General features: G+C 42.9%; 1 protein-coding gene across 1 annotated transcript; it reads right to left on the reverse strand.

Moving 5' to 3' along the window:
• Positions 1–657: 657 nt before the first annotated feature.
• On the reverse strand, positions 658–25,052 carry IMPA2 (inositol monophosphatase 2). The gene is made up of 8 exons (XM_073679008.1): positions 24,633–25,052; positions 11,484–11,617; positions 8,116–8,220; positions 7,495–7,540; positions 5,467–5,575; positions 3,190–3,298; positions 2,771–2,922; positions 658–1,110 (listed from the first exon to the last, which is right to left on the reverse strand). Exons 1-8 carry the CDS (start codon positions 24,774–24,776, stop codon positions 998–1,000), a joined length of 912 nt encoding a protein of 303 aa, XP_073535109.1. The 5' UTR covers positions 24,777–25,052; the 3' UTR covers positions 658–997.
• Positions 25,053–26,839: the final 1,787 nt, after the last annotated feature.

The raw sequence follows: 26,839 nt of genomic DNA on the forward strand, positions 1-26,839 counted from the left end.
CCACCAGGTGACGCAGAGTGCAGTGTAACCTGGAGAGTCTGAAGAGCGGTGACATCACTCAGAAGAGGAGCTGAAAGGCACTGGATACCTGAGAAGATAGTGGTAGGCGAGTATATTAAAACACACATATACACACAAATTTAAAGAAAAAAAAAAGTGTTCAGGGGAGGGCAGTCTGGCCATAATGCATTTGTGTGTCATACCTAAATAAATACAGCATAGTTAAGAAATAAAATATTAGCAGGTCAAATGATGATATCAAATAGGACTCAAATAGGGAAAGTGTCACCTAAAATTATTTTTCCTAATTAAGACTAGAATGTCAAATATATAGTCAGTCAATTTGTATTTTCTCAATGTAATTTTTATTACATTGTCTGATTAAGCAGGCAGACATCTTGCTTGAGCTGCTGCTTTGCTTGTGTAAAGACATATTTTACGGCAGCCACATGGAGCATAAGAACCAGTAGAGTGAAACAGTTCATTGACTATGGCTAAGACATGCTCTGTGCCCTGTGCAGAGGTCAATACGCAGGGAAGGAGAGTATTTTGTATGAACAGGCCCAGGCAGTCCTTTAATTCCTGCCTGTGATGCTAAACACACACTATTAATGTTAATCACTCTGACATGTAGTAGGTCAGTGACCGGAAGACTGGTTTGTGAAAAAATAAAGTTTAATTAATTTTAGTTGTATATTCCACATAACATTTTGAATTAAAATAATACGACAGATGTAAAATATCCTTTTATCTTCTGGCAATTTACCAGCACAGTTTAAAATAAAAAATTTTCCCTGTTAATAAAATCAAAAGGGACTAAAAATAATAGCGACTGAAGCACAAGTGGATCCTAAAACTTACAATGCTACTCATCTTGGAAATACACAAAACAATACACACAATTCATTTACACAATGTTGTGCTGCTGAGTGTACATGTATGCCAAAGGAAGCCAGTGTGTGTATGCCCACAGTCTTGGATATGCCAACAGAGCTATTCAGTCATCATCTCTTCCATAGTCAATAGTTTGCAACTCCTTAGCTACACTCTGTGCCAACTCCATTGTACCAGCTGCCACCACACGACAAGACATGAGGTCCAGAGGGCCACCTAGAGGAAAAACACATTTTCATCAGCAAGCACAGCTTTGTAGTCCATGTGCCAGGGCATAGTCTGTAAGTGGACAACATAGATAATTATTGCTCAGGATAGTACAGCCCCTTGAAATAAATAATCACCTTACCCATCCCTTACCACCACTTCTCAGGTCCCGGCGCTCCAGTGATGACCTGTCAATACGACATGTGACTGCAGCCATTACAAGTCATCACTGGAGATCATTGGGCAGAGATCAGCAGAGTGCTTTAGTGGTTTGGTAAGGTCAGAATTGTTCAGTTTATTTTACAGCATTGTAAGCTTTTAATAATAAAGAAAATATGAAAACAAATGCATGGAACATTGAGAGAAAAAAAAAAAAAGCTGCTATACCAGACTGAGCCAACAAGAGTAGCAGTGTGTCCACAGGAGAGGTTCTTACATAACATTCCTTTCCCCAAAATATTTAGAATGTATTGTTTTACAGCGGACTTTTCAGTTTAATATGATGCCTTATGTAGGGACACCATATTACAGCTACAGACCTGTAATTTCTAGTAGCCAAAAGGACACCAAACACATAGTACACCAGACTTCTAAAGCTATTAGGCAAGCAGTTCCCTGGCCCGGTTTGCAGTGACTGATCGGCTGCTGTCTATATGTGCATTATCACTATTACTACATCCCCATCAGTCACACATATGGAAGAGAATTTTTTTTTACTAAAAAGAGAAAGGAGGGAACACCGCACCCCCTTCAAATTTTTGCTGTACAATTCCACTCCTAACAGCAAGAATGGTGCCTGGTGTAATATATTTGGATCAAGGACCCTCTCTCGTATGCAAACAATATAATCTCAAATATCCCACACACAAGGGAAAGCAAAGGGGCATTCTGTTGCTGCCGCCACCTCTGTCCATGTGCAGGATCCCAACGCAGAGGAGACTTGAGGCACTAGATGTGCACAAGGAGTACAATAGTATGGAGAAAAAGATTTAAAAAAAAAAAAAAACAGAACCGAGCTCTGTTGGATACAAGGATGAGAAGTCAGCGTTGCAGAGTTGATGTAAAATTCAATAAAGACAGCAAAGTAGTAAAATATTTTCCTTTATTTGGATTTTCAGTGTGTTTTGGGGAATATTTAACTTTCATCACACTGTACAGAGGCAGAACTATTTTCCCAAATTTCTCGGGTTTACTCCCTGAAGTGTATCACCAAAGTAAAGGAGAGGTTTTTTTAGTGCACAGCCAGCTCTTCAATGAATCTTCCATCTGCTCTGCCGTCATCATATCTGGGTAACCAGCAGCACCTTGAATTTGTATGTTCCACCATATCTTAGTATTATTTGCGTTAATGGGGCCCTGTTGCAGTTGGTTGGGGTCAGTGCTGTGTGAAGAAAGGCTAAAAGATCGCTAGGGATAAGTGGAGGTCTTACTTCTCAGACTACTATGCATTAGTAAAGTGCCCCAGTAACTCCTTTAAGCTTCAGTCCACATGGCTTTAATAAATGTCACATAGTTCAGATTTATTCATTACACATTTTTCTAAATAGCACCATCTCCTTGTATTAATACAATAAAAGTAATTATGCTGTTAAGCAGATTAATTTGTGACATTTCGGAAAGCTATTTTTGCTTGCTAAGAAATGGATTTTCAAGAAAGTTAACCACCTACCTGATGTATCTATCACAAAGCCTCCAGCTTCCCGAATTATTACAGTGGCTGCTGCCAAGTCCCAGCAGTGCAGTCCATACTGATAATAGGCATCAGCAGCCCCTGATGCCACGTGACACAAGGCTAGTGTGGCACTACCAATCACTCGAACACTGAATAGATAAAGAATAAAAGGGACAAATTGTTAATTTGGTTAGCTTATTTTCTAGAGCTGGACTTAAAATACAATATCAGACAAAAGCAGGGATAATACAGCCATTCGTTATGGATTTTCAAATTAAGTACACCAGCTTTGTCCTGAGAAAATTTTAATAATGTACTGTTAATTCTTTTGACATTGTAGGATTGGTAAAAACGTTATTCTCAATTTATGACAATTGCAAGTCGAATCTTTATTTCACAGGATATACACTACTTACCCATGGGCTTGAAATTTTAAAAACCCCTCCATATTGCCCAAAAACAATTTTAAAGTTGCAGGATCACGCTTAGGACCAATTTCAGTTACAATTAAAGAGTTCTTGATACCTGGTGAAACAATGGTAAAACACAATATTACATATTAAGTACAATTTGTTGCACAATTGCAGAAAGTGAAGATCATTTAAAGCAATTGTCATGCCTTATGAAAAGATTTCTTATTCAATGGGATAGGAGCGGAGTTGCAGGTCTCGGTAATGCCGCTACACTTTTCTGGCTTCATTCACTAACATCTGGCTGAGCTGGAGCAGACAGCAGCTAATCGATGGAGTTGTTGGACACCTACAGAGGCGTTAACAGAGATTCTTCTTTGGGGGGAGTTTACTTCTTCCCCTATATGATATTGGGCAATCATAAGGCAGCAGAGTCAGCTGTTACAGTGTGATCTGGTTAGATTGAGGTGTCTATCCTTATCACACTGACAACTGATCACTCCTAACAAATATTGTAATTACAAGCGCCGGGAGGAGGAGAGAAGTAATGTCATTACATACAAGTTCTGTATTGCTTGCATGTAATCCTTCTAATCTGTATGTAGGAACAGGAAGTCTCATTTCCATGCATGAGCCATCATTAGAGCTACAATTCTACATCACAGCAAAGTCCCTAGCAAGGGAAAGGAGCAGAGCAGCTGGGTCAGGCGCTGAAGAGGAGGTGGAGTTGGGCTGCTAGGACTTTGCAGGGATTTAGAATTGTAGTTCTAATGAGGAGTCATGCAAGGAAAAAAAAAAAAAAAAAAAAAAAAAAAAAAAAAAGGACTTCCTGTATCTACATAGGATCTTAGAATTTTTCATCTAGCCTGTTTTTAATCATGTGAGGTCATAGACCTAATGGAAGAGAAGAACTGATTAGAAGGGGAAAATGCGCAATTGTAAGTACACAGTGCTATATAATATGATGAATGCAATACATTAAGAATACAAATTAGCGAACGTGCTCGGATAACGTGCTATCCAAGCATGCTCGGTCTTATATGAGTATCTTCGGAGTTCTCTGCTAATGTGTTTGTCTCCCGGCAGCTGCATGTTTTCCGGCAGTAGACAGATGCAACACATGCGGGGATTGCCTGTTTGTTAGCCGATCCCCGCATGTGTTGTATCTGTCTACCGCCGGAAAACATGCAGCCGCAGGGAGACAAACATATTAGCAGAGCACGCCGAAGATACTTGTCTAAGACAGAGCATGCTCGGATAGCACGTTATCCGAGTACGTTCGCTCATCACTAATTAAGAGTATAAAAACTTTGATGGAAGTGCTTCTTTAAGTGTAGGATCCCATCGTTTCTGCACTTAAAAAAAAAGTGTTTAACAAAAACACTGCATCAAATCGCCACCAAAATCACATTAGAAAAAAAAACGAAAAAAACATCATGGTAAAAAAGCAATTGCTTATTCTAATGCAAGGGATGTGGGGAGGAAGAAAACCACTGCATTTTCACATGTGTTAAAATGGCCTAAAAAAGTTAACTTACAAAAAAGAACACTTGCAACCAAACCATTTTTTTCACAGTTCGTTATTATTCTGAGAAATAAAAGCAGAACAGAGTCTAAATTTGCATGGTCCTTGATGTTGGCACATTATTCACTGCCGTGGGTAGTCTTGTGAGCATCACATCAATCTCACCCACCAAGTCCCAGGCTGGGCCATCATTAATGCAATGCTCCTGTTGCACAAAGACTTCCAGGGGTTGCTGCCATTCGCATACAGCACCAGAATTCTGGTGTAAAACATCACAATTTTTACACCAGTACAGGACAGCCCCACCAAAGTGGGCAGAGCTGGGGCGGGACAGTCCATACGACAAATTCATCATTTACCCTAAAAATATATGCCATCACCTGGAGGGAGTAACTTTTCTAGGGAAAGGGCATGGCAATTTTAAGATGTGCCTACTTGTTCAAGAGACGAATGTAGCATACAGGACGCCTAATTTGCGTCTGAAAAGCGTTGCATTGTCAGTCTACCTCCTTACGGATGGATGTGTCAATTTAAGGATTTTGAATAAAATAAATGTTTTTAAATGGTGCTGGAACTTTTTCACCTTTTTTGCCTCTTAATGAAGGCACCCAATTCATTTAGACTGGCATATAAAACGCCAGTCTTAATGAATCAGACCACATGTTCTTTCTTCTGTCTCAAATAAGTCAATTTTTCTTGTTCTCATGCCATCTGTCTATTTGACACATTGGATGGCTTTGAAAATTTCTCAAACTAACCCGTTTCTTTTGTAACATGAAGCCTTTCTTGATTGCAGAATGCCCCTTGCCCTTTTCTTGCAGTGTATAATTTTTCATCAGTGCAATGGTATATTACACCAAATTCAAGCTGGAAGAGAAAAAACAAAACAGAAATCTGCTATTCCAGTTTTGGGAACATAACCTCCTGAATTGACAATGCATTTTTACCATTTTGGAAATTTACTAAGTGACTTCAGTCTTTCTGGGCTTTTGAGTTGTAGTGCAGGCTATGCAACATGCAGAAGAAACTGGTATTTGTTTTCTTTGATGTGATGCAGGGAGATTAATAATAGCATAACTACAACATTCAGGAAACATAGTAGCATACTAGTCACCAAATGTCCATAAAGTCACATGCGCCCAAAGACCATGCCCACCTGTAGGAGCAAATGAGTACATAAATTTCCAGCAACACGGAGGTTTTCCTGGGAAACTTATGCTCACATCAGCGCCCACACATAGTGAGGCCTTCAGCAACTGTACCATGGGACCCAAACCTGCAAGGAAATCTGTCAGTGGGATCGTCTCTCCTAAGTCGTCTATATGGGCATGCAGGTCATAGGAAGCTGAATAAAATGATACCTTGATATCTGCAATCCAATGTTTCACTGCAGAAAAATTAACATTTTTCTTAATATGTAAATGAGCTGCTAAGATCTATGGGTCAGAAACTGATCTTCCTGAGAATCTGCCTCCAAGGATTATTTTAAATAAAGGGGGACATTACCAGCATGAGATGTAATGACTGACAGACAGTCTGCTCTCCCGATCTACATGTCTCACCCTGGTAACGTCCCAGTTCATTTACAATAATCTTTTCTGGAGGCAGATTCTTAGGGAAATCTGTGTCCGGCCCATAGATCTTAACAGCTCATTTACATATAAAGAACACTGGATTTCTCTGGAATAAAAACTTGAGATCGCAGATATCATGGTATCATTTTATTCAACTTTCTATGATCTGCATGCCCATTTAGACAGCTTAGGAGGGACGATCCTACTGACAGATTTCCTTGAATGCATTGTACCCTGCATCTATGTAACAACGGCAGGTGGAGAAGAACATGCTTTAGTGCATAACAGATTATATGAAGCTGTCTGCGACTAATGTCTATGACAGGGATTGGGGTCATTTCATACATCAAAATGATGAAGGATGTGATTGTGGTCCAATAGAAGAGTAAATCATACCATGTTAACACAAGATGCTAACCTTGTTTGTGCTAGTGCTCATCTACGTCCATTGACTAATAGTATATCGATCTGCAATTTTGTCTGTTTACCCATTGACTTGGACATTACATTTATGCAAGCAGTGGCACTAGATGTAACCTTTTTTTACATAGATTTTCCTAAAATAAATTCACTACCAATATTCAAAGAGAGCCTGTAACAACTACTACAAAAATCTTCTGCAAGCCATCTAAGTTTCTGATCACATTTGTGTGAAACCAGACATTGTTTGGTCTAATTTAGGAACAGACAAAGAATAAGTGATCTGTTGAATCAGTTATACAAACAGAAGCGTGGGGCCCAATTGATTACTGTGAGGTCATTTGTTGTCCATATTTAAAACATGCAGAACTATCCCTTCCATTTAAAAAATGAAACCCAGAGACCCCGTAAGAATCAATGGGGCCCCATATTTCTGTTTCCTCAAATGATGCGACAGATCTCTTATTCAGTTGGTCTATTCCTAAAATGGACCAGACAAATAGAATGTCCAAACGGACATGTGAACAGAGCCTAACCATCAGTATCCAGAACATCAATTTCTTGAAAACATATTATAGTTCTTTGTATGCACCAACCCAATGTCACCCATCCAAGACAAAGGAGCAAATACCAGATACCTGGTGTCTTTAGAAACTCAAGAAATTGTTGGATTTACTTTGTATAATTGTGATAACATCCCTTCAAAGTTATTTAGAAAACAACCTCTTACCCTTCCCCAATGAGATACCATTAGGAATCTCAGGTTACCAACTTACAGTACACTTTTTATACCTCTCGATTGACAGCAAATCCAATGCTGACAGCCACCACTGGAAACCTGTGGAAGGAAATAACCTGATTTCAGTGGCACAAATAAAAAATAAAGATTATAAAGCAACTGCCAGTGTAAGAAATCAATACTTCAGACAAGCCAATAAGAAAAGTGAAATAAAGCATTTTGCAAAGTAGTAGGGTCTAAGGGCAACATTTTTTAGGATTTCACCTATTACATTAATTGACCGATAAAGATTTTAAATTGGGTGTGTCATCTTGATAAGTGCAATTTTACCCAAAGTGCCTGTAAATCAAGCAACCTTACAATTTAAACTTTTTTTTTTAATCCACTCTGTTCTCAAGATTTGTAATTCTATAGTTAACTGCACGATACCTAGGTTTCTGGCCACCACTTCAATCTAACAGCGGTGGCTGGCCTCCGAGGCAAGGAGTGCAGGTTTACAAGCTCTTTGCTATAGAGCTTGCAATTGCTGCTCAAACAGTGCTCTGAAGAGCCCTGTCTAAGTGGTGCATGTGCACTCACTCTTTAAGGGACTTCCAGAAATGGCAAAGAGCTGTATTCACAATAGAAGAACAATATGAGTAGGAGTCCTAAGCAATAATCACCATCATTTATACCTGTGTACAAAGTTGCAGGTTCCATCTATGGGGTCAATGATCCATGTTGGGCTCTCCGTTAAAACGCATTTGGAACCTGCAGAGGTAGATTCTTCACCGATAAATCTAGACATTGGAGAAAAAAAAAAAAAAAAAAAAGCAGAGTACTTTAGCCTGTTCAATCACAAAATTAGGTTTTACTAGCAGGAATTAATACTATTGGTTCAATTGAATTTTTTTTTTAACATTTTCTGCATAAAAGGTCTGTAGATAATACATCAGATTTTGACATTTTTTAGGCTGTGTGCCCACTGTGTGTTTTTTAAGCGTTTACACAGCGGCAATTCCGCCGCAGAAACGCTTAAAAAACGCTTGGTAGAAGGTCTGTCATGTTCCCCAATGATAATCCGCATGTGCTGTGCACATGCTGCGGAAATTTCCGCTGCGGATTATCATTGCGGAAAAATCTGCAGCACTACCAATTATTTTGCGTAATCGCGGCATTTTCGCCGCCATTGACTTGCATTGAATCGCTTAATATCCGCATCACTACATGTGCACATGTGGATATTAAGCGATTCAATGTGCGGATGGTACCCCGGTCTGGAGGACAGGAGACTCTCATCCAGACCCGGGTACCATAGTATAAATCCTATAAAGAAAAGGAAATACCACAAATTTCAAAAAATAGTAAATCCAGATCTCAAACTCTGAATACAAACCATAAAAGAAAGGTATGCAAGGGACTATAACACTATCAAGTGTAATTCAGATTTCATTCAATAGAGACAAATAAAAACAGACAACAAGACAATTAAAAATGTGTATAAAACAAATAAAATACAGCTCAGGAGGGGGGGGGGGGGTGTTCACAATAACTATTAAACATGGGTCTCCTATAAAAAAGATAATATATATTTTTTGTGCCAGCCAAGTCTAGATTACCAATAAATAAATAAACATGATCACCTCTATTAGCAGCATAAAATAGATATATGTGTTATAAAAAACACACAAAAGGTGCCAAAAAAAATCAATACATATAAATTAACATAAAGTGCTTGTGCAATAAATAAATCTCTCTCTCTCTATATATCTATATATAAAATCAATTAATTACCAAGAGTAAAAATACCATAAAGAGAGAAATATAATGATTATTTTCTGCTGAAAGGATGGAAACTTCAAAAAGAGGGTTGGCTGGAAGGAGTCAAATCATGTCTGAGCCCCAAAGCAGGGGGCTACATTAATAATATGGCAAACAAAGGAGACCATGATAATGAAGGCAAGATTGGAGACCTACCCCAGCCCCCTCACACCACTCCAACGCCGTTTCGCTCCTCGTTTCCCTGACGCAAACATTATACTGAACATCGGAAGGTGAGTATAGTGGGTTTTTTTTTTTTAATTTTTACCATTTTTATCATTTTTCTCACTAAATTGGTCACACTATATAAAATCCATGACGGTTGCATGGATTTATATCGTGTAACCTACTTGTCAAGCACTTTCCAAGTGATGCTAAAATCGCTTGGAAAGAGCTTGATAACCCGCATGCAAAAATCGCATGTGAAAAATGCTTCACTTACGCATGTACAATCCGCATGTACAATCCACATGCGTTTTTACTGCCAGGGAGATGTAGAAACGCTCAGGAAAAATCCAGAGCATTTCTGCATCGTGGGCACATAGCCTAAATATTACTTTGGGTCATCTGAGATAGAAAGTGCGATATTGCTCATTTAGGGTTAGCACACATTGATACATTAAACCCTGAGTGACATACATCGTCTATGTATGGAGGATGTAAGCACTGTTTGCATGGAGCAGGTTCAGGGGCTGAGCTCACTCCATGTGCATGGCTCTGTTACATAGCTGTCAATTGATGTTAACAGAGGAGATCGGAGAGTGTCAATCTCAATAGTTTAACCCCTTAAATGTCACCACTCATGTGTGCCAGTGGTATTTGAAAGGTTTCAACATGACGGCCGTCAGTTCTGATAGCCATAGCTCCCCTGGCAATGCGTTCGTTGGGTAATAATGGATTGCCATCACAGATGGGGGCCTAGTGAAAGCCTCAGTATCTGACAATACCATAGTATTACAGTGTATAGCATAGGCAATCAAGCAATTGTAGATTCACGTCCCCTAAGGAAACAAATTAATTGCTTGCACACTGTCCAAAACCTTAAAGGCTAAGTGCCCACGATGCAGAAATGCTGCATATTTTTTCCGCTTTTCCCTGGCAGGAAAAACACATGCGGATTTTACATGCGTTTTTCCTGCCAGGTAGAAGCGTTTGTCAAACGTTTTTGCATGCATTTCTGCATGCGGGTTATCAAGCGCTTTTCCAAGTGATTTTGGCATCACTTGGAAAAGTGCTTGACAACTTGGTCACACTATATAAATCCATGCAACAGGCATTGATTTATATAGTGTGACCAAGTTAATAGTTGAAAAAAAGAATAAAAATAGTAAAAAATAAAAATAAAAAAACATTATACTCACCTTCCGATGTCCCCCAGTCTTTTCTCCACTGCGTTCGGTCTCTTGTGCGGGGGCACATTTATAAGATTATCTCAGCACAGGAACATTTTATTTAAACACATCCAATTGTGGAAGTTATTATTATTCCAAGATCTATTGATTAAAATGTACTTTTGTTCGTGGGAAAACCCCTTTAAGAGCAACTTAAATTGCCAATTTTGATTCTACACTTGATTCAATATCAGGCATACCTGCGTGATTTTGCTGGACCACTTGGTTGGACATGTGAGCTATTCATAGACTATCAGAGATGGTGAAATCCGTGAAAAACATAGGAGCTTTAATCCTATGCCATAAATTTACAATGCCATGAGATTAAAGGGATTTTCTACTTTTAGAAACAAACAAAATCATATCATCAAAAAGTTAATTTATTTCAGTTCTTCAATACAAAAAGTGAAACTCATTACATAGAGTCATTACAAACAGAGTGATCTATTTCAAGTGTTTATTTCTGTTAATGTTGAGGATTATGGCTTACAGCCAATGAAAACACGAGTCATTATCTCAGTAAATTAGAATAATTAACAAAAAACACCTGCAAAGGCTTCCTAAGCGTTTAAAAAGGTCCCTTAGTCTGTTTCAGTAGGCTCAACAATCATGGGGAAGACGGCTGACTTGGCAGATGTCCAGAAGGCAGTTTTGGGGTGGAGTGCCATTTTATTTCTACACCTCAAATTCCCTGCAGTGCAGAGAAACAGACCTTTGATAATGAGAGTTGCTAGATCTAGAGAAATTGAGCAGCTGTCACAGGACCTCCTCCTCAGTATGTGACAGTACCAGCCGATGCCAGAAGACCTCTGACAACCCTTGCAGACCCACCATGCTTTTCAATAATTCACCTGTGAGAAGGAAACTTCTCCCTCAGAGCAGAAATGATTAACTCTTCTACATAATGGTCGGTTTCTGTCACCAGGTCCACCACTGAGGTTTTCGTAGACACCCTTTTTTCTTCTGTTAGAGCTTTTCTGACCACCTGCCAAGAAAATTAGCTTCTGTAATTAATTGTAATTCCACTGTATGAACGTGCAGAAACAATATAAGCCATGCACAAATACACCTTTATAGCTTGCATGCTGTAACTTGTAGACAGGGCTCACATAGGTTCCTACCACAGGGTTAGCACACCGGTGTTTAGCAATGTATTGCTCAGTACATTGCAGAGTTGTAACATAAGAAAGTGTTTCAGGGTAACCACTCAGGAAATACTTTGCATCACACTGAAATTCATATGCAAGATACTGAAACTTGACACATCTCAGTCATTTCAATCTAAACATACGTTTCAGTCTGCAATCCTTATTGTACCCTGTAAACACAAGGCTAACAATGGTGGAGAGCATCACCTGAGAGTAAGTACATGGGGCTACTTGGTCAATATTTCTCAACTATTTTAGCATTCAAGCAGATACAGGAGCTTCTCACACAATTAGAATATCATCAAAAAGTTAATTTCAGTTCTTCAATACAAAAAGTGAAACTCATATATTATATACAGTCATTACAAACAGAGTGATCTATTTCAAGTGTTTATTTCTGTTAAAGAAGTTGTCCGGTACTTTTTTTTTAATTTGCCCAATGTATTCAGCATGTGGACACAAGTATATTTGTAAATACTTTGTGTTGCTGATAATGTCTGTGAGCAGCGCTATCGGTGGCCGCTCACAGGCATCACGTGACCCAGCGCTGACGTCACGACAAGTGAGGTGTGACTCAGCGCTGGGGTCCCCGCGTCACACCCAGCATCCACTGCGCGCTTTCCCAATGAATAAGGAGAGTGAGAGCGTGCGGTGGATGCCGGGTGTGACGCAGGAGAATAACCCCGCCCACAATCCAGCAGCCACCGGTGAAACGTGTTAGAGGGACCCTCGGCTGAAGCCTGGACTTGTCATGACGTCAGCGGAGGTCAGCGCCAGCTGCAGCCGGGGGTCACGTGATTACCTGTGAGTGGGCCAGTGATAGCACCGCTCACAGGCATTATCTGCAACACAAGGTGTTAACAGAGATACTTATGCCCACATACTGAATACATTAGGCAACTTAAAAAAAAAAAAATACCGGACAACCCCTTTAATGTTGATGATTATGGCTTACAGCCAATGAAAACACAAAAGTCATTATCTCAGTAAATTAAAATAATTAACAAAAAACACCTGCAAAGGCTTCCTAAGCGTTTAAAAAGGGTCCCTTAGTCTGTTTCAGTAGGCTCCACAATCATGGGGGAAGACTGCCGACTTGGCAGATGTCCAGAAGGCAGTCATTGACACACTCCACAAGGTCCCAGAGTTCCCATTTTCATTTGGAAATCAAGGTCCCAGAGTCTGGAGGAAGAATGGAGATGCCACAATCCAAGCTGCTTGAGGTCTAGTGTGAAGTTTCCACAACCAGTGATGGTTTGGGGAGCCATGTCATCTGCTGGTGTAGGTCCACTGTGTTTTATCAAGACCAAAGTCAGCACAGCCGTCTACCAGGAAATTTTAGAGCACTTCATGCTTCCCTCTGCCGACAAGCTTTTTGGAGATGGAAATTTCATTCTCTAGCAGGACTTGGCACCTGTCCACACTGCCAAAAGTACCAATACCTGGTTTAAAAACAACAGTATCACTGTGCTTGATTGGCCAGCAGACTCGCCTGACCATAACCTCAGAGGATCTATGGGGTATTGTCAAGAGGAAGATGAGAGACACCAGACCCAACAATGCAGACGAGCTGAAGGCTGCTATTAAAGCAACCTGGGCTTCCATAACACCTCAGCAGTGCCACAGGCTGATCGCCTCCATGCCACGCCGCATTGATGCAGTAATTGATGTGAAAGGAGCCCCGACCAAGTATTGAGTGCATTTACTGAACATACATTTCAGTAGGCCAACATTTCAGATTTTAAAATCATTTTTCAAGCTGTTATAAAAGTATTCTAATTTACTGAGATAATGACTTGTGTTTTCATTGGCTGTAAGCCATAATCATCAACATTAACAGAAATAAACACTTAAAATTGATCACTCTGTTTGTAATAAATCTATGAGTTTCACTTTTTTTTATTGAAGAACTTAAATCAATTAACTTTTGATGATATTCTAATTTAGTGAGATGCACCTATATATGAAGTTATAATATTATTAATCTTACCAGAAACATGTTTTTTTGTTCCCTTATCAGCTTTAATGCGTCTCATCCACCTGTCTCCTACACACTGAAAAACAGCTAAAGCACCAAGGAGCAGCTGCCTACTGAAGTCTATGGAAAAGAATGGTGGTGCGAGAGATGAAGAAAAAAAAAAGAAAAAAGAAGAAGCGCAGACATACTGAAATTGCTGCTTTCTAGTAAGTGTTTTACCTCACTTCTGACCTGGATTCACAGATACTCTACTCAATGCTGCTTCTAAACAACATGTGCCAGGTATCCCTTCCCTCAGCTCTGTGTGTAATGTGCATAGTCTTCACCCACCAGATCAGAGACAACTGACAATCAGATATGGAGAATCTAGAGGGGAAAACTAGTGAACAATGCAGGGTAAAAGTCAAGTAATGGCCAGAAATATTGTTTCTTTATTTATACACACAGCCCACCTTATTCTGAACAGGCACATTATTATAGAGTGTTTAGGCTCATTTCACAAATAATCCACTCTTTACATTTGCAATTTATGGCCAGAAGTCGTAGTAATATTTTCCAGCGAGTCAAAATACTGCTCTTTTTAAGCTAAGATTCCACAATGAGTGCTGCACTTATTAGGTAAAATTACTTGCTCTTTTAGTTTTAGTACTTTTTTTTTTTGCATACATTTTTATCGTGTTTTTGACGAAGTTTTTGCTTCTTTTTGGTATGTCATATTTTATATAAAACAGCTTTGTTTTTAATACTTCCTAGTATCTCACTTTGACAAAACCTTATTGATACAGTCATGTGCGGATTACATGTGGTTTTAGTGTGTTTTCTACCTGCAGATTTTTCACAATTCTATGGGGAAAATCCGCACATAAACCTCAGCGTGCCTGCAAGAGAAATTGACATGCTGCGTAAGTTAAAGTCACTCTGCTAGAACTGTAAGACGCTGTGTGTTTTGTGCAGCAAAAATATGGAGCATCAAAAAACTCATCATGGAAACTTAACCTTAGAGTAAATACTTAAAAAAAAAAAAAAAAAATATGAACAAGTCGTCTGCATTTCAATATAACTATCATGTCAGATATCAGGAATGGGTGCGGTTCACATGCTGATTTTATTAGAAATGTACCAAATGCCCCAAAGCCTATTTCCATACAGCAGAACTATGAAGATGTAAATGTTTTTGACATGGGAGATTAAATCCCCCCACAATTCTCCATTGTTTTACAGGGCACAGCTATCATTTATATGGAGATGTATCACTCTAAAATTACTACAGAACCACTGTTCAAACAGAAAATTCTTCAAGAAAACAACAGATTGCTACAAGCAAGTAACTGGCAAGGCCATGGTCAGTTGGGGCCGGTAAGAGCGAGCAGCCGCAGCCGAGGGTATTTGCCCAAAGACAATGAGGGAGAGTGTGCGCTATGTTTCTGTAGTACGAAAATAGCTTTTCTGCCAGGAAATGGAAAGATACTGAGAATCCGTGTCAGACAACACTGCAAAAGGAAGATCATGTGTATCACCGTAATAACTACAAAGAAAAGCAACGTCATTGCGTAAAGTGTTAGGAAAATATCCAGCAGCCTTAGAAAGAAATCGATCCGTGCAGCACAACACTGGTAAATACTACAGAAAAAGCCACTTAAGCAATTGTTCTAACCTCAGGAAATTGTAAAGGCAAATGGTCCTGCATCCTAAACCAGTGTCTGTCAGTTCATTGTGACCTTCGCTTCCTCGAGGACAACTGTTCACAGTCAATGCATAGCGCTACTATGGCAGCAGACATAAGTGTTGAATCAAATATATGGGTCAGGATGTAATAGAAACATCAAAAGGAAGTCCGGAACAGCGTCATATGCTTCACTTCTTCCATGCCAGCATCCATTGATATAGAGAGCTCATTACTAAGCAATGGCATTTTTATGGCTTATATTCTGTGTGACTGTACCACCCGATGACAAATGCCCTACATATCCCTGGCAAACCATTTTCACATTATCTATTTCCCAGTGATGTAACAGGATGGCTCTACTGCACACAATATATAGAGTACAGAAAAAATGTGAGTACGGTATGTGTTACCCTCAAAAGAATAAATAGAGGGGGAAAAAAAAACTATAGAAGAATAAAACAGCTGTATTACAAAAAGATCCTAGTTACTTACCGGTAACGGCATTTTACAGAGCCCATGACAGCACCACCTGAGAGAGGGCACCCGCCCACCAAGGACAGGAACCTACTGAATAAAAAGGCAGTACCTCTCTTCCGCATCAGTTTTTGTTTCAGAGCATGAGAGGGCCTCCGAAAACAGGTTAATACATAACCGCCAACTCAACATTTGTAATAAACACCTTAAAAAGTGCACACCATAGTGATAAAGGGGAGGGAATTAATAGGGTGCTGTCATGGGCTCTGTAAAATCCCGTTACCGGTAAGTAACTAGGATCTTTTCCCCTTCTCCCATGACAGCACCACCTGAGAGATTTATAGAGATCAGAAACCAGAGGGAGGGATCACCGCTTGCAACACCTTCCTACCAAAGGACAGATCAGTAGAAGAGGAAAGGTCAAGACGGTAATGTTTGTAAAATGTAGCGGGGGATGACCAAGTTGCCGCCTTACATATGACGTCGATGGGCACATCAGCCTTCTCAGCCCAGGAAGCAGCTACCGCTCTGGTGGAGTGGTCCTTCAGGTTCTCTGGAACCGGCAGATTGCTAGAAGAGTAGGCTAAGGTAATAGTATCCCTGACCCATCTAGCTATGGTCCCTCTTGTAACCTTAAGTCCTTTTCTAGCCCCCTGAAAGGATATAAATAAGGCGTCACTCTTCCTCCAGGCTTTAGTCACCTCCAAATACTGGACTAACACCCTCCTAACATCTAAGGTGTGAAGCTTAATGTTCCTCAGAATCCCTAGGATTAGGATAGAAGTAAGGTAGAGTGCTTACTGGCGTCCTATGGAATTTGGAGGCTTCCTTCGGAAGACAGGCTGGGTCTGGTCTTAAGATTACTCTATCCGTACATACTTGAGTGAATGGATGGTTAACAGATAGTGTGTGTAAGTCACTGACTCTACGAGCTGATGTCAGGGCTACCAGTAGGGCAGTCTTTAAAGTTAGGATTTTTTCTGAAACTTCCTCTAAGGGCTCGAAGGGAGGTTTGGTTAGTGTCTCCAGAACCAAATTAAGGTCCCAAGGAGGCATCCTTGGAGTAGGAATAGGCCTGGACCTATCACAAGCTTTAATAAATCTAATGATCCACCTATTCGCCGCCAAGTCATAATTATATAATGCCCCCAGAGCTGATACTTGTACCTTAAGAGTACTGGTGGCTAGTCCCATGCTTAACCCCTTCTGGAGGAATTCTAGTATGGCCTCAATAGGAATCCTCCCTTTGGCAGACTGACCCGAGGTAGACAGGAACTTAGCCCAGGTTCTACCATAGATCCTAGTTGTTACAGGCTTTCTACTTGTCAGTAGGGTAGTAACCAGATCCGGAGAAAACCCCCTTTGTGTCAATAGCGACCTTTCAAAATCCAGGCCCGATCTTTGAGGATGACAGACTGGGCCCTGCCTGAGGAGATCGGGATGTCCGGAAGAACCCATGGATCTGCTTGGGACATTATCTTCATCCAAGTGAACCATGGTCTCTTGGGCCAGAACGGGGCGATCAATATAACCCTCGCCCTTTCCTCTCGGATCTTCCTCAGGATAGTAGGGATCAGTATTAAAGGGGGAAAGGCATAGACTAGAGTAAAATTCCAAGGAATATGCAGCGCGTCCACCGCAAATGCCCCCTCTTTTGGATTCAGGGAGCAAAAGATTTCGGTCTTTCGATTGTGTCTGTTTGCAAACAGATCTATTTGGGGCTGTCCCCATCTGCTGAAATACGGCTGGATTCAATTCCCACTCTCCTTTACGTTCTCTTCCCCTTTTATATGCAGCGCCAAGAGCGTGAGCAGCTGACTCTCGGCAAACCTGAAGATCTGATCCGCTACTAACATCAGAGGAAGAGACCTGGTACCCCCCTGATGATTGATGTAGGCGACTGTCGATCTGTTGTCTGACATTATCCGGATGTGATGACCCCGAAGAACAGGACTGAACTTTATTAGAGCATTTTGGGCTGCAAACAGCTCCCTCATGTTGGAAGAGAGACTTGAGTCGCTGTCCGACTAGAGGCCTTGTACAGAACGATCTCTTAGGTGAGCTCCCCAGCCTTCTGCACTTGCGTCTGTTGTAATTGCATCCGACACCTGGAAGGTTCAAGGAACCCCCAAAGATAGATTGACTGGAGATCTCCACCAGTCCAGGGAGTTGATTACAACCTCTGGAAGAGATATTTTCCCATTTAGGCGACCTTTGAGCCGCCTGTCCGCTGCCAGGATCTCCTGCTGAAGACATCTGGAATGGTACTGGGCCCACTGAACCGCCGGGATGCAAGATGTCATTGTACCCAACAGAGACATTGCATTCCTCAGGGTCATGGTCGGATTGCTGATAACCCGAGATATTAGGGATCCGATCTTCAGCTTCATCATAGTTAGTAAAGCCGAATAAAGACTTGCGTCCATCAAGTTCGACCTGTTAGTTCTGTAATTGCTAAAGTTGATCCAGAGGAGGGCAAAAACCCCAAATGATTTAGCCAATCTTCACCTGAGGAAAAATTCCCTCCCAACTCTGAAACCAGCAGTCAGAATAAATCCCTGTATCAACCTACTATTTTATTCTATTTTTAAGTATATGCAGAAATCTGCCTGGTATCTAGAAAAGCATCCAGTCCCCGCTTGAACTGGTGTAGTGAATCCGACATTACCGTCTCCTCACTCAGTGAATTCCATATTCTCACTGCTCTTACCGTAAAGAACCCCTTCCTATGCTGGTGCTGAAACCTTTTCTCTTCCAGTCTTAGTGAGTGCCCTCTTGTTACCGTAATATCCCTCCTTTTGAACAAATCCCGGGCAAGGTCTCTATACTGTCCCCTAACATATTTGTACACATTTATTATGTCCCCCCTCAACCTTCTCTTTTCCAGGCTGAATAGTCCTAGTTTTGCCAACCTCTCTGGGTATTGCAGTCCCTCCATTCCCCTTATTAATTTTGTTGCCCTCCTTTGTACCTTTTCAAGCTCATTTATATCCTTTCTATATATTGGGGCCCATAACTGAGCACAGTATTCCAAGTGTGGTCTGACCAGTGCTTTGTACAGTGGAAGAACAATGTTCTCATCCTTTGCAGCTATACCTCTTCTGATACATCCCATTACCCTGTTTGCCCTTACAGCAGCCGCCTGACTTTGGGCACTCCAATTTAGTTTGCTATCAATCAAGATGCCCAAGTCCTTCTCCATCTCTGAATTCCCCAATGGTTTCCCATTCAGTGAGTACTGGTGACTTCCATTTTTCCTTCCCATATGTATGAAGCTTCTTTTCCTCTGGTAGAAGACAGGTTTGGTTTTCTGAGTTCAGAATGAGACCCAGGAAAGACTGGACCCGCTTTGGTTCCAGCCTTGACTTCTCTAAATTTAACAGCCAACTCAGGCGTTTTAGACTGGCCATGACGTCCGCCAGGGCTAGAGCACAGAGTTGTCTTGATCTGCCCACTACTAAGAAGTCGTCCAGATAAGGGATGACCAGAATATCTCTTTCCCTCAAATGTGCTGTGACCTCCAGGATAATTTTTGTGAAGACTCTCGGCGCCAGGGAAATGCCAAAGGGAAGAGCTGCGAACTGAAAATGCCTTGCGTGCTTGCCGAACTGTACAGACACCCTCAGAAACTGTTGATGATCTGCCAAGATCGGGACGTGGTAGTAGGCGTCCTTCAGATCGAGGGCGCACATATAACAGTCCGGAAATAGCATTCTTATGGCCAACTTTATTGTTTCCATTTTGAACGGCCTGTAGATTAAATGGTTGTTCAGCTTCTTCAAGTTGGCAATGGTCCTGAAGGAGCCGTCCGGCTTCTTTATTAGGAAGAGAGTTGAATAGAATCCCCTTCCTTGCTCGGGTGCAGGTGTTTCCACCAGAACCCCCTTCACGAGCATAGAGAGAACTTCCTGCTGTAAGGCTATCTGCTCCGCTAGACCCCTGGGGGCTGAAATTTTGACGGTGTTCCTGGGCCTGCTCTTGAACTCCAATGTGAGCCCCCTCCTGATTATCCCTAAGATCCAAGAATTGGATGAAATTTTCTCCCAGGCGGGCAGGAAGTGGGACAACCTTCCTCCCACCTGGGGGGGACGGACTGTCACTTAGGGGCCTTCTTATTCTCGGGGAAGGGACCCCCGAACATGAAGCCTCTGTTATACGGCTTCCTGTCTTTCCAGGTACCTTGGTCTCTGGGAGCTTTACTGCGACTGTACTTCCTCTTCCGAAAGGAGCTTTTAAACTGGGAACCAGACACAGTGGGAAACCCATGTTTTTTGTCTGCGGCCTTATCCAGGATGTCATCTAGACCTTTGCCGAACAGGAAGTCCCCCTCACAAGGGATTGAGCATAGTTTAGTCTTTGATTGCACATCCCCTGGCCAGCTCTTGAGCCATAATGCCCTAAGAGCTGCATTAGAGAGATTTGCAGACCGGGCAGCCAGCCTCACTGAATCTGCCAATGCATCTGCCAGGAATGCAGCCGCCCCCTGCACAAGAGGAAGGTCTGACAAAATCTTCTCCCTCGAGACATTCCCCCTAATCTGGTCTTCCAACTGTTGAAGCCAGATCATCATAGATCTAGCGGTGCAGGTGGATGCCACTGCCGGTTTAAGGGCCCCTGCTGACGACTCCCAGGCTTGTTTAAGGAAAGACTCCGCTTTTTTATCAAGCGGGTCTTTCAAGGCCCCTAAATACTCAAAGGGCAGAGTGGATCTTTTTGAGGACTGTGCAATGGCCACATCAATCTTAGGGGGTTTTGTCCCATTTAGCCGCATCCTCTTCCTCAAAGGGGTATCTCCGCTTAGAGGATGAAGGCAGCTGACCCTTCTCCATTTTTTTCCATTCCCTTTCTATAAGCGATTTGATCCTCTCATTAACCGGGAATGTGCGTCTCTTCCTCTGGTCCAAGCCCCCGAACATAACATCCTGGACTGTTCTGGGAACTTTGGTATCAGTAATACCCATAGTCACTCTGACGGCTTTAACTAGTCTCTCAGTATTATCTACCGAAAAACAAGGTCTGCCCCCCCCCCCATCATCATCCGAAGATTCCGATGATGATGAGGAGGGATTTAGAGGAGGAAGGCAGTTGTCTTGTAAACCGGGACTCTACCGATTCCTCTGATTCTGAGGAAACTAGTTTTTGCTTCTTCTTCCTGCGTGAGGTTAAGCTTTTTAAAGAATCCCTGACTTCTGTCTGGATCAGATTCTTTAATTCCATACAGAACCTGGGGGACTCTTCTGCTATGGTTTTCTGAATACAGTCCGCACACAGGTTTTTGACGTAGGAGGTGGGAAGACTGATTTTACATAAAGCACACTCCTTGTTTTTACTCTTAGAGCTACACTTATTTGGCTCCTAACACCCCAAGAATTGAAAGGAGAAAAAGAGGAAAACAGAGAAGAGCACATTACTCAAGGTGAGACTTTCACGAAGATCACTCACCACACTGCCGTTCAGACTAGGGTACCGGAGGCGGTGGTTGCCGTTCACATGAGGGCTCCCATCTGGCGGAGGTGGACTGACGAGGTCTTTTCTGACCGGTTCTGCCGGAACTCGTACGCCCTCCACTGCTGTGGCTTTGGTGATGGGAAGATTCTCGCTCCAGTTGCTTAAGCTGCTTGCGCTGCTTTGGCGGCTGTGGCTGCTGCTGTACCTCTTGCGGCTGTGACAGATGCTGCCCAGGTGACTGCGGCTCCTCACTCATTATGGCGGGGATGCAGACACCGCCATCTTGATTGCTCCCCATCCTTAAAAGCAGTAGGGCTCCACCTCCTTTAGGCTCCTCCTCTTCCAGCAGCATGCTCATTCTCTTTCCTTTTTTTTTTTTTAACTTGGCCAGCTGGCGCGCGCTACACCGCAGATCCTCCTCCTTCTGCGCGTGCGCAGCCCAGCGGCACCCGGCGCGCTTGCAACGGGATGTCGGCCTCCCACCCGCGCATGCGCAGACCCGGCTTCCGGCGCACTCCGTGATAGGGGGCATCACCACCCCGCGCGTGCGCAGCCCGGACTTCCGGCACGCTCCGTCACAGGGTGCGATGCGACCCCCACGTGCGCAGACCCGGAAGACCTGCCGGCCGGCGAGCTCAGTCTAGTCCATTGTGAGGCGCAGACCCGGCCGCAGGACCCGGCGCACGCGGGGAGGACTCCGGAAGGGAGCCCCACCACACGCAGACCCGGGCAGCAGCCAGATGGGCTGAGAACAGGGGCCATCTGCTGCTTCCACGGCCTCACCGACCCCGGAATCCAAGCTCCAGGTACATGAGGTACCACCTGGCGAGGTTCCCATCAAGGACAGGAACCAAAACTAAAAAGGCGGTACCTCTCTTCCGCATCATTCAGTAGGTTCCTGTCCTTGGTGGGCGGATACCCTCTCTCAGGTGGTGCTGTCATTGGAGAAGGGGAAAAAAAACAACAACTGGAATAGACAATGTAGGGAGTGATGATCACATGAATACTTCCTTCATGCACACAGGGACACTGGGGTACCTGGTAGGGGTCCCACACTAGGGGTGATAAATGTTTATAGGACAACCCACTTTAAAAGTATGCACTTTTTTGGCAAGAAGAAAAAAAAAAAGTTTATTTTAATTATTTAACTTCTCTGTCTCCGAATATTTATTAAATTAATTAATTTTACTATTGGAGCTTTGGTTTGCAGGGAACATATGATCTATGAGTTTCCTGCAGTCCCCATATACAGATGACTAATAATAGTAGATTGAATCTTCTACACATGCCTCCTAGCCCCCTCTACAGAGGGAATCTCTGTGATGTCATTACTGCGGTCATGGGGTTCCTTAGCCATAACCCGAATACAGAAGGAGAACTTCAGCTTTCAGGAACACAGGGGCTCAAGATATGCCTTTGTTCGGCTTTTTGTGTCAGAACTAATTATTTCAGTTCACCGTCACAGTACAGAATCGAGCACTGCCCATCGGCACACTGCAACATACTTGTGGGGTACCACTGGGTTGCAATGGCAGTAAGGACTAAGGAGTAATTGAAGGCCACCTTTGGGTGTTAATGAAGCCAAGGCCGGTGGCTGGGCTTCATAGGAAATAGTCGTATCGTCTATAAACTGCAATACTGTGGAACTGCAGTAGATGGAACAAAAAAAATAAATAAATTGCAGGTTCAGTTCCACTAAATAGATAAGATACAAATACATTAAAAAAATAATAATAAATGTTAAAAATATTAAACACTTGAAATCACCCTTTTTATTTAAGAATAAAGAACTAAAAACAACATATTTGGTATGGCCACATTTGTAAAAGTCCAAGTTAAATAGAAGATTAAAGTATACGGTGAAAGCTGTAGAACACAAAAAAAAAATGCTCAAAATGCCAGAATTGACAATTTTTTTTCAGTTGCCTCACCTAAATAAATAAAAAAAGAAATAAAAGCAATGAAAAGGTCGCATGTACTTAGGAACAGTATCAATAAAAACGTCAGCTCCATATGCAAAAAAAACAAGCCCCCACACAACTCAAAAAGGAAAAAATAAAAACATTACATGTCTCAGAAAATGGCAAACTAATTTTGCTGAGGGTCATTTCTACTACACTATGAATACCATAAAAAATAAATAAAAGTAAAAAAACAATGGCATAATGGTACTTTTTTGTCAATTTCACAACTGGAATTATTTTTTTTTCCATGATATGGTAAAGGGAATGGAGTCATTCAAGACTACAACTTGTCCTCCAAAAATAAATCCCTCATACGGCCATCTCAACGGAACAATAAAAAAAAATTATGGCCCTTAGAAGAAAGGGGAGAAATAGAAAAGTGCAAAAACAAAACAAAAAAAATGGTTGTGAAGGAGTTAAAGAGGACCTGTTAGTTCTGGCCTGTTGGTTTTAGTATGGACCTGTAGTTTCCATGAAATAATGCTGAAGCTGTTCCTCCGTTATTATTCCAGGAAATGTATGAACAAGTCGACACCTGGGTGTTACCATTCCCCTGTCTGTAAGGTGGGTGAAGACTACAATTACACATTGGTGACCACGCGAGGATAGGTGTATATGATAAGATAGGCGCACATGACAAAAAGAAGGTAATGCGCAGCAATGTAAAAGCGAGATTGCTGTGCACATGCTCAGTCCTATGTCACTTATTTTAACCACTTCAGACACTGAAGCAGTTAACCGGTAACGGTCATTCTTCGGACGGCTTCTGCTGGGAAGGTTCTTGTTAGTATGTATGTATATATATATATATATATATATATATATATATATATATATATATATATATATATATATATATATATATATATATATATATATATATATATATATATATATAATATATAATATATAGACTACACACACTGCAAAACCACCGCCATCCACCTGCTACATGGGGCCTATGGATCCATGGTCCCAGGGCAGACACAGAGGAGAGGGAATGAAGTCTGAACAGAGCCTAACACTTGGCTGCACCTTGTCCTCCATTTTCAGTGGCTACTAAAGCAACTGAAATAGAAACATGATAGAAGAGCCAATGGCTGAGCCCCTCTGCCAGCACTGCTGCTACCGGTCAGAGAATGGGGTGTGCCTGTGCTCGTCCTTCCCAGGCTGCAGACATAATGCAGTGCACTATGACAACTCTTACTGTCTCATCTCCCCAGGTCACACACTCATCGGTCCCTGCAGCACTAGGATGAGGAGGACATTTTGGTGAAGCCCCTTCTCACGTAGCTGGATGGTGGGTGCAGTAGTCAGCTCACCTGGCCAGCCCTGAGCGCCAGCTGTACGGCGGTGTCCATGCACTCCTTCCAGGGGTCCCCGCCGCGCCCCTCGCAGCACTGCCCCGCACACTGTGTATCCTGCAGACGGTGCTGCTGGCCCCCGGCTCCTGCACACGCCTTCATGTCTGCTCTCCTCACTATGACGGCTCTGAACACCGCTCAGTAATGGCAGCCGCTCTCACAGCCGGAGCGCGCAGTGGTGAATGAGCGGCGAGCAGCTGTCATGGGGCTGAGCGTTATCCCTTATTATCAGCCTCTCCTCCCCCCTCCTAGATGCCTGCACTGCTCATCCCCAGCAGCAGCAGCGCTCGGATCCTCCTGAGTGCCCAGGACCGCCCTCCTCCCGCGCCGCCATGTAACAGCGCCCCCTAGCGCGTCCGGCTGTCTCCCCGGGTCATGGAATGGTCATCTGAGGGCAGGTCACAGGTAAACAGAAACATTTCCCAATTGACCAATCAAACTGCAGCTTCTTTTTCCAAGACAATCGAGTGAAAGGAGTGATGTGATTGGTTCTTCTGCTTCAGCTTTTTTTTACATCAGATTTTATATTTGAGCCTTCTGTGTGAGTGTACAAACAGGGTGGCAGGTTAACAAAGGTGGCGCCCCCTGTAGTACAGCCTCAGTAGTGTGTATTACTTTTGGGCTGTGTGCAGATGGTGTGTTTTGAAACATTTGAAAACGCTTTCTGGGTGAGTTTTTGGAGTTTTTCTTTTCCCTAAATGATTTTGAATAGTTTAGGAAGTTTTTCCATGAAGTGTTTATTTTCAGCCTCTTCATTGGACAGTGAGTGCTTAGTTAGGAGAGGTGACACTATCGCCACGGCAGCTTCCCCTGCCGGCTTTTAAAGTGAACCTGACAGCTGATACATGCTACCTGATCTCTGGGCAGCATGTATCAGTGTCATGGGTGTGTCAGATGTGACAGACAGTTGGCCTGCAGTTGGTTGCAGGAGATCCATTCGTTTGGCATTACAGACACCTTCTTAGCGGTCTCATTCTAGGACCCAGCGGCTACCTCCCTCCTGCTCTATTTGACAATCAGCCCTGGGTGTTTAATTACTTCCTGGTTGCGACACAGAGGTGCTGGTGATATTCACATGACCCCTTGTGAAGGATTGGAGCAAGTGCAGTTCTTAGTTCCTCTCTGGTACGAAGAGGACGTGTGTGCCGTCTCTCTGGAGCCGACTCAAGCTAAGCTACATCCCCTGTGTCTGTCTTCCCTTGCTGTCTTTAGTTGTCAGTGGGGATCGACTAGTGCTCACCTCCCTTCCCTATCCAGGGCCAAGATCTAGGGAAATACAGGGATAGGTTCCTGTGAGGCTATTAGTGAGGAACCAATATAGGGACTGTAGGGGGAGACAGGGTGATTGCAGATCAGTCTAGGAGGTCTCCACTTCCCCCTTTTCTCTAGTGTCTGGGCTCCCTTCCCCTCATCCCTTCGTGTCGCACTTTGTCTTTCCTACACTGTGCGTGACATCAGGCATCAGCTGTACGATCTGTCAGGTATGTTGGACTCTGAAATGCTGCGGTGTTTCAGAGAAAAACATACTTTATAAGCCACTGAGGACTGAGCAGCACTGGAGACTAGTCGGACAGGCGGGTCTCCGGTGTCTTCTCCCCATCTGATGCCCAGGTTTGACAGGTCTCTGCCTACATGAGCATATAGGCAGTAGGCAGAGATCTGACAATATTATAGAGATATAAAAAAGGTTATCAGGATCAGGGCATTACTGGTGTATCGGGCCCGGTGAGCCGAAGCAAAGAGGGGGGGCCCGGTCTGGTTGAAACACAATTCAAAGCCTGTGCTGAGGTAGCAACGCCGAGCTACTATATAAAGGGCCTGACAGACTGCGTGGCACGTTAGAGCCCAGGCTAATTACTTTGGTTTGTTAAGCTCCGGGGCCCCATTCACTTACAGCCACAGCTGGTTACCCCTTTTACAGCCTGGGACGTATTAGTACGCACCAGGCTGTAACCCCTGGCTCAGTGAGGGCTCCGGCGCTGAGCCCGCACAGAACCGAGCACATGTCAGCTGATTCTTACAGCTGACATGTGCCCGCAACAGCCGCGGGTGGAATCGCGATCCACCCGCGGCTATTAACATGTTAAATGCCACTGTCAATCTCTGACAGCGGCATTTAACATCGCCGCGCCGGAAGCGCGGCCTTAGCCCCGCCCATCGGTGAC

This window comes from Phyllobates terribilis, unplaced genomic scaffold (genome assembly GCF_046119375.1).
Source record: "Phyllobates terribilis strain yellow unplaced genomic scaffold, ASM4611937v1 Scaffold_4__5_contigs__length_816908805, whole genome shotgun sequence".
Lineage (NCBI taxonomy): Eukaryota > Metazoa > Chordata > Amphibia > Anura > Dendrobatidae > Phyllobates > Phyllobates terribilis.

Coding starts and splice junctions, on each gene's coding strand:
- IMPA2 (XM_073679008.1), bottom strand. CDS start 24,776: ATGAAGGCGTGTGCAGGAGCCGGGGGCCAGCAGCACCGTCTGCAGGAT. Junction 3,299..5,466: donor TCATGTTACAAAAGAAACGG/GTTAGTTTGAGA, acceptor TTGTTTCACCAG/GTATCAAGAACTCTTTAATT. Junction 2,923..3,189: donor TTAAAATTTCAAGCCCATGG/GTAAGTAGTGTA, acceptor TTATCTATTCAG/TGTTCGAGTGATTGGTAGTG.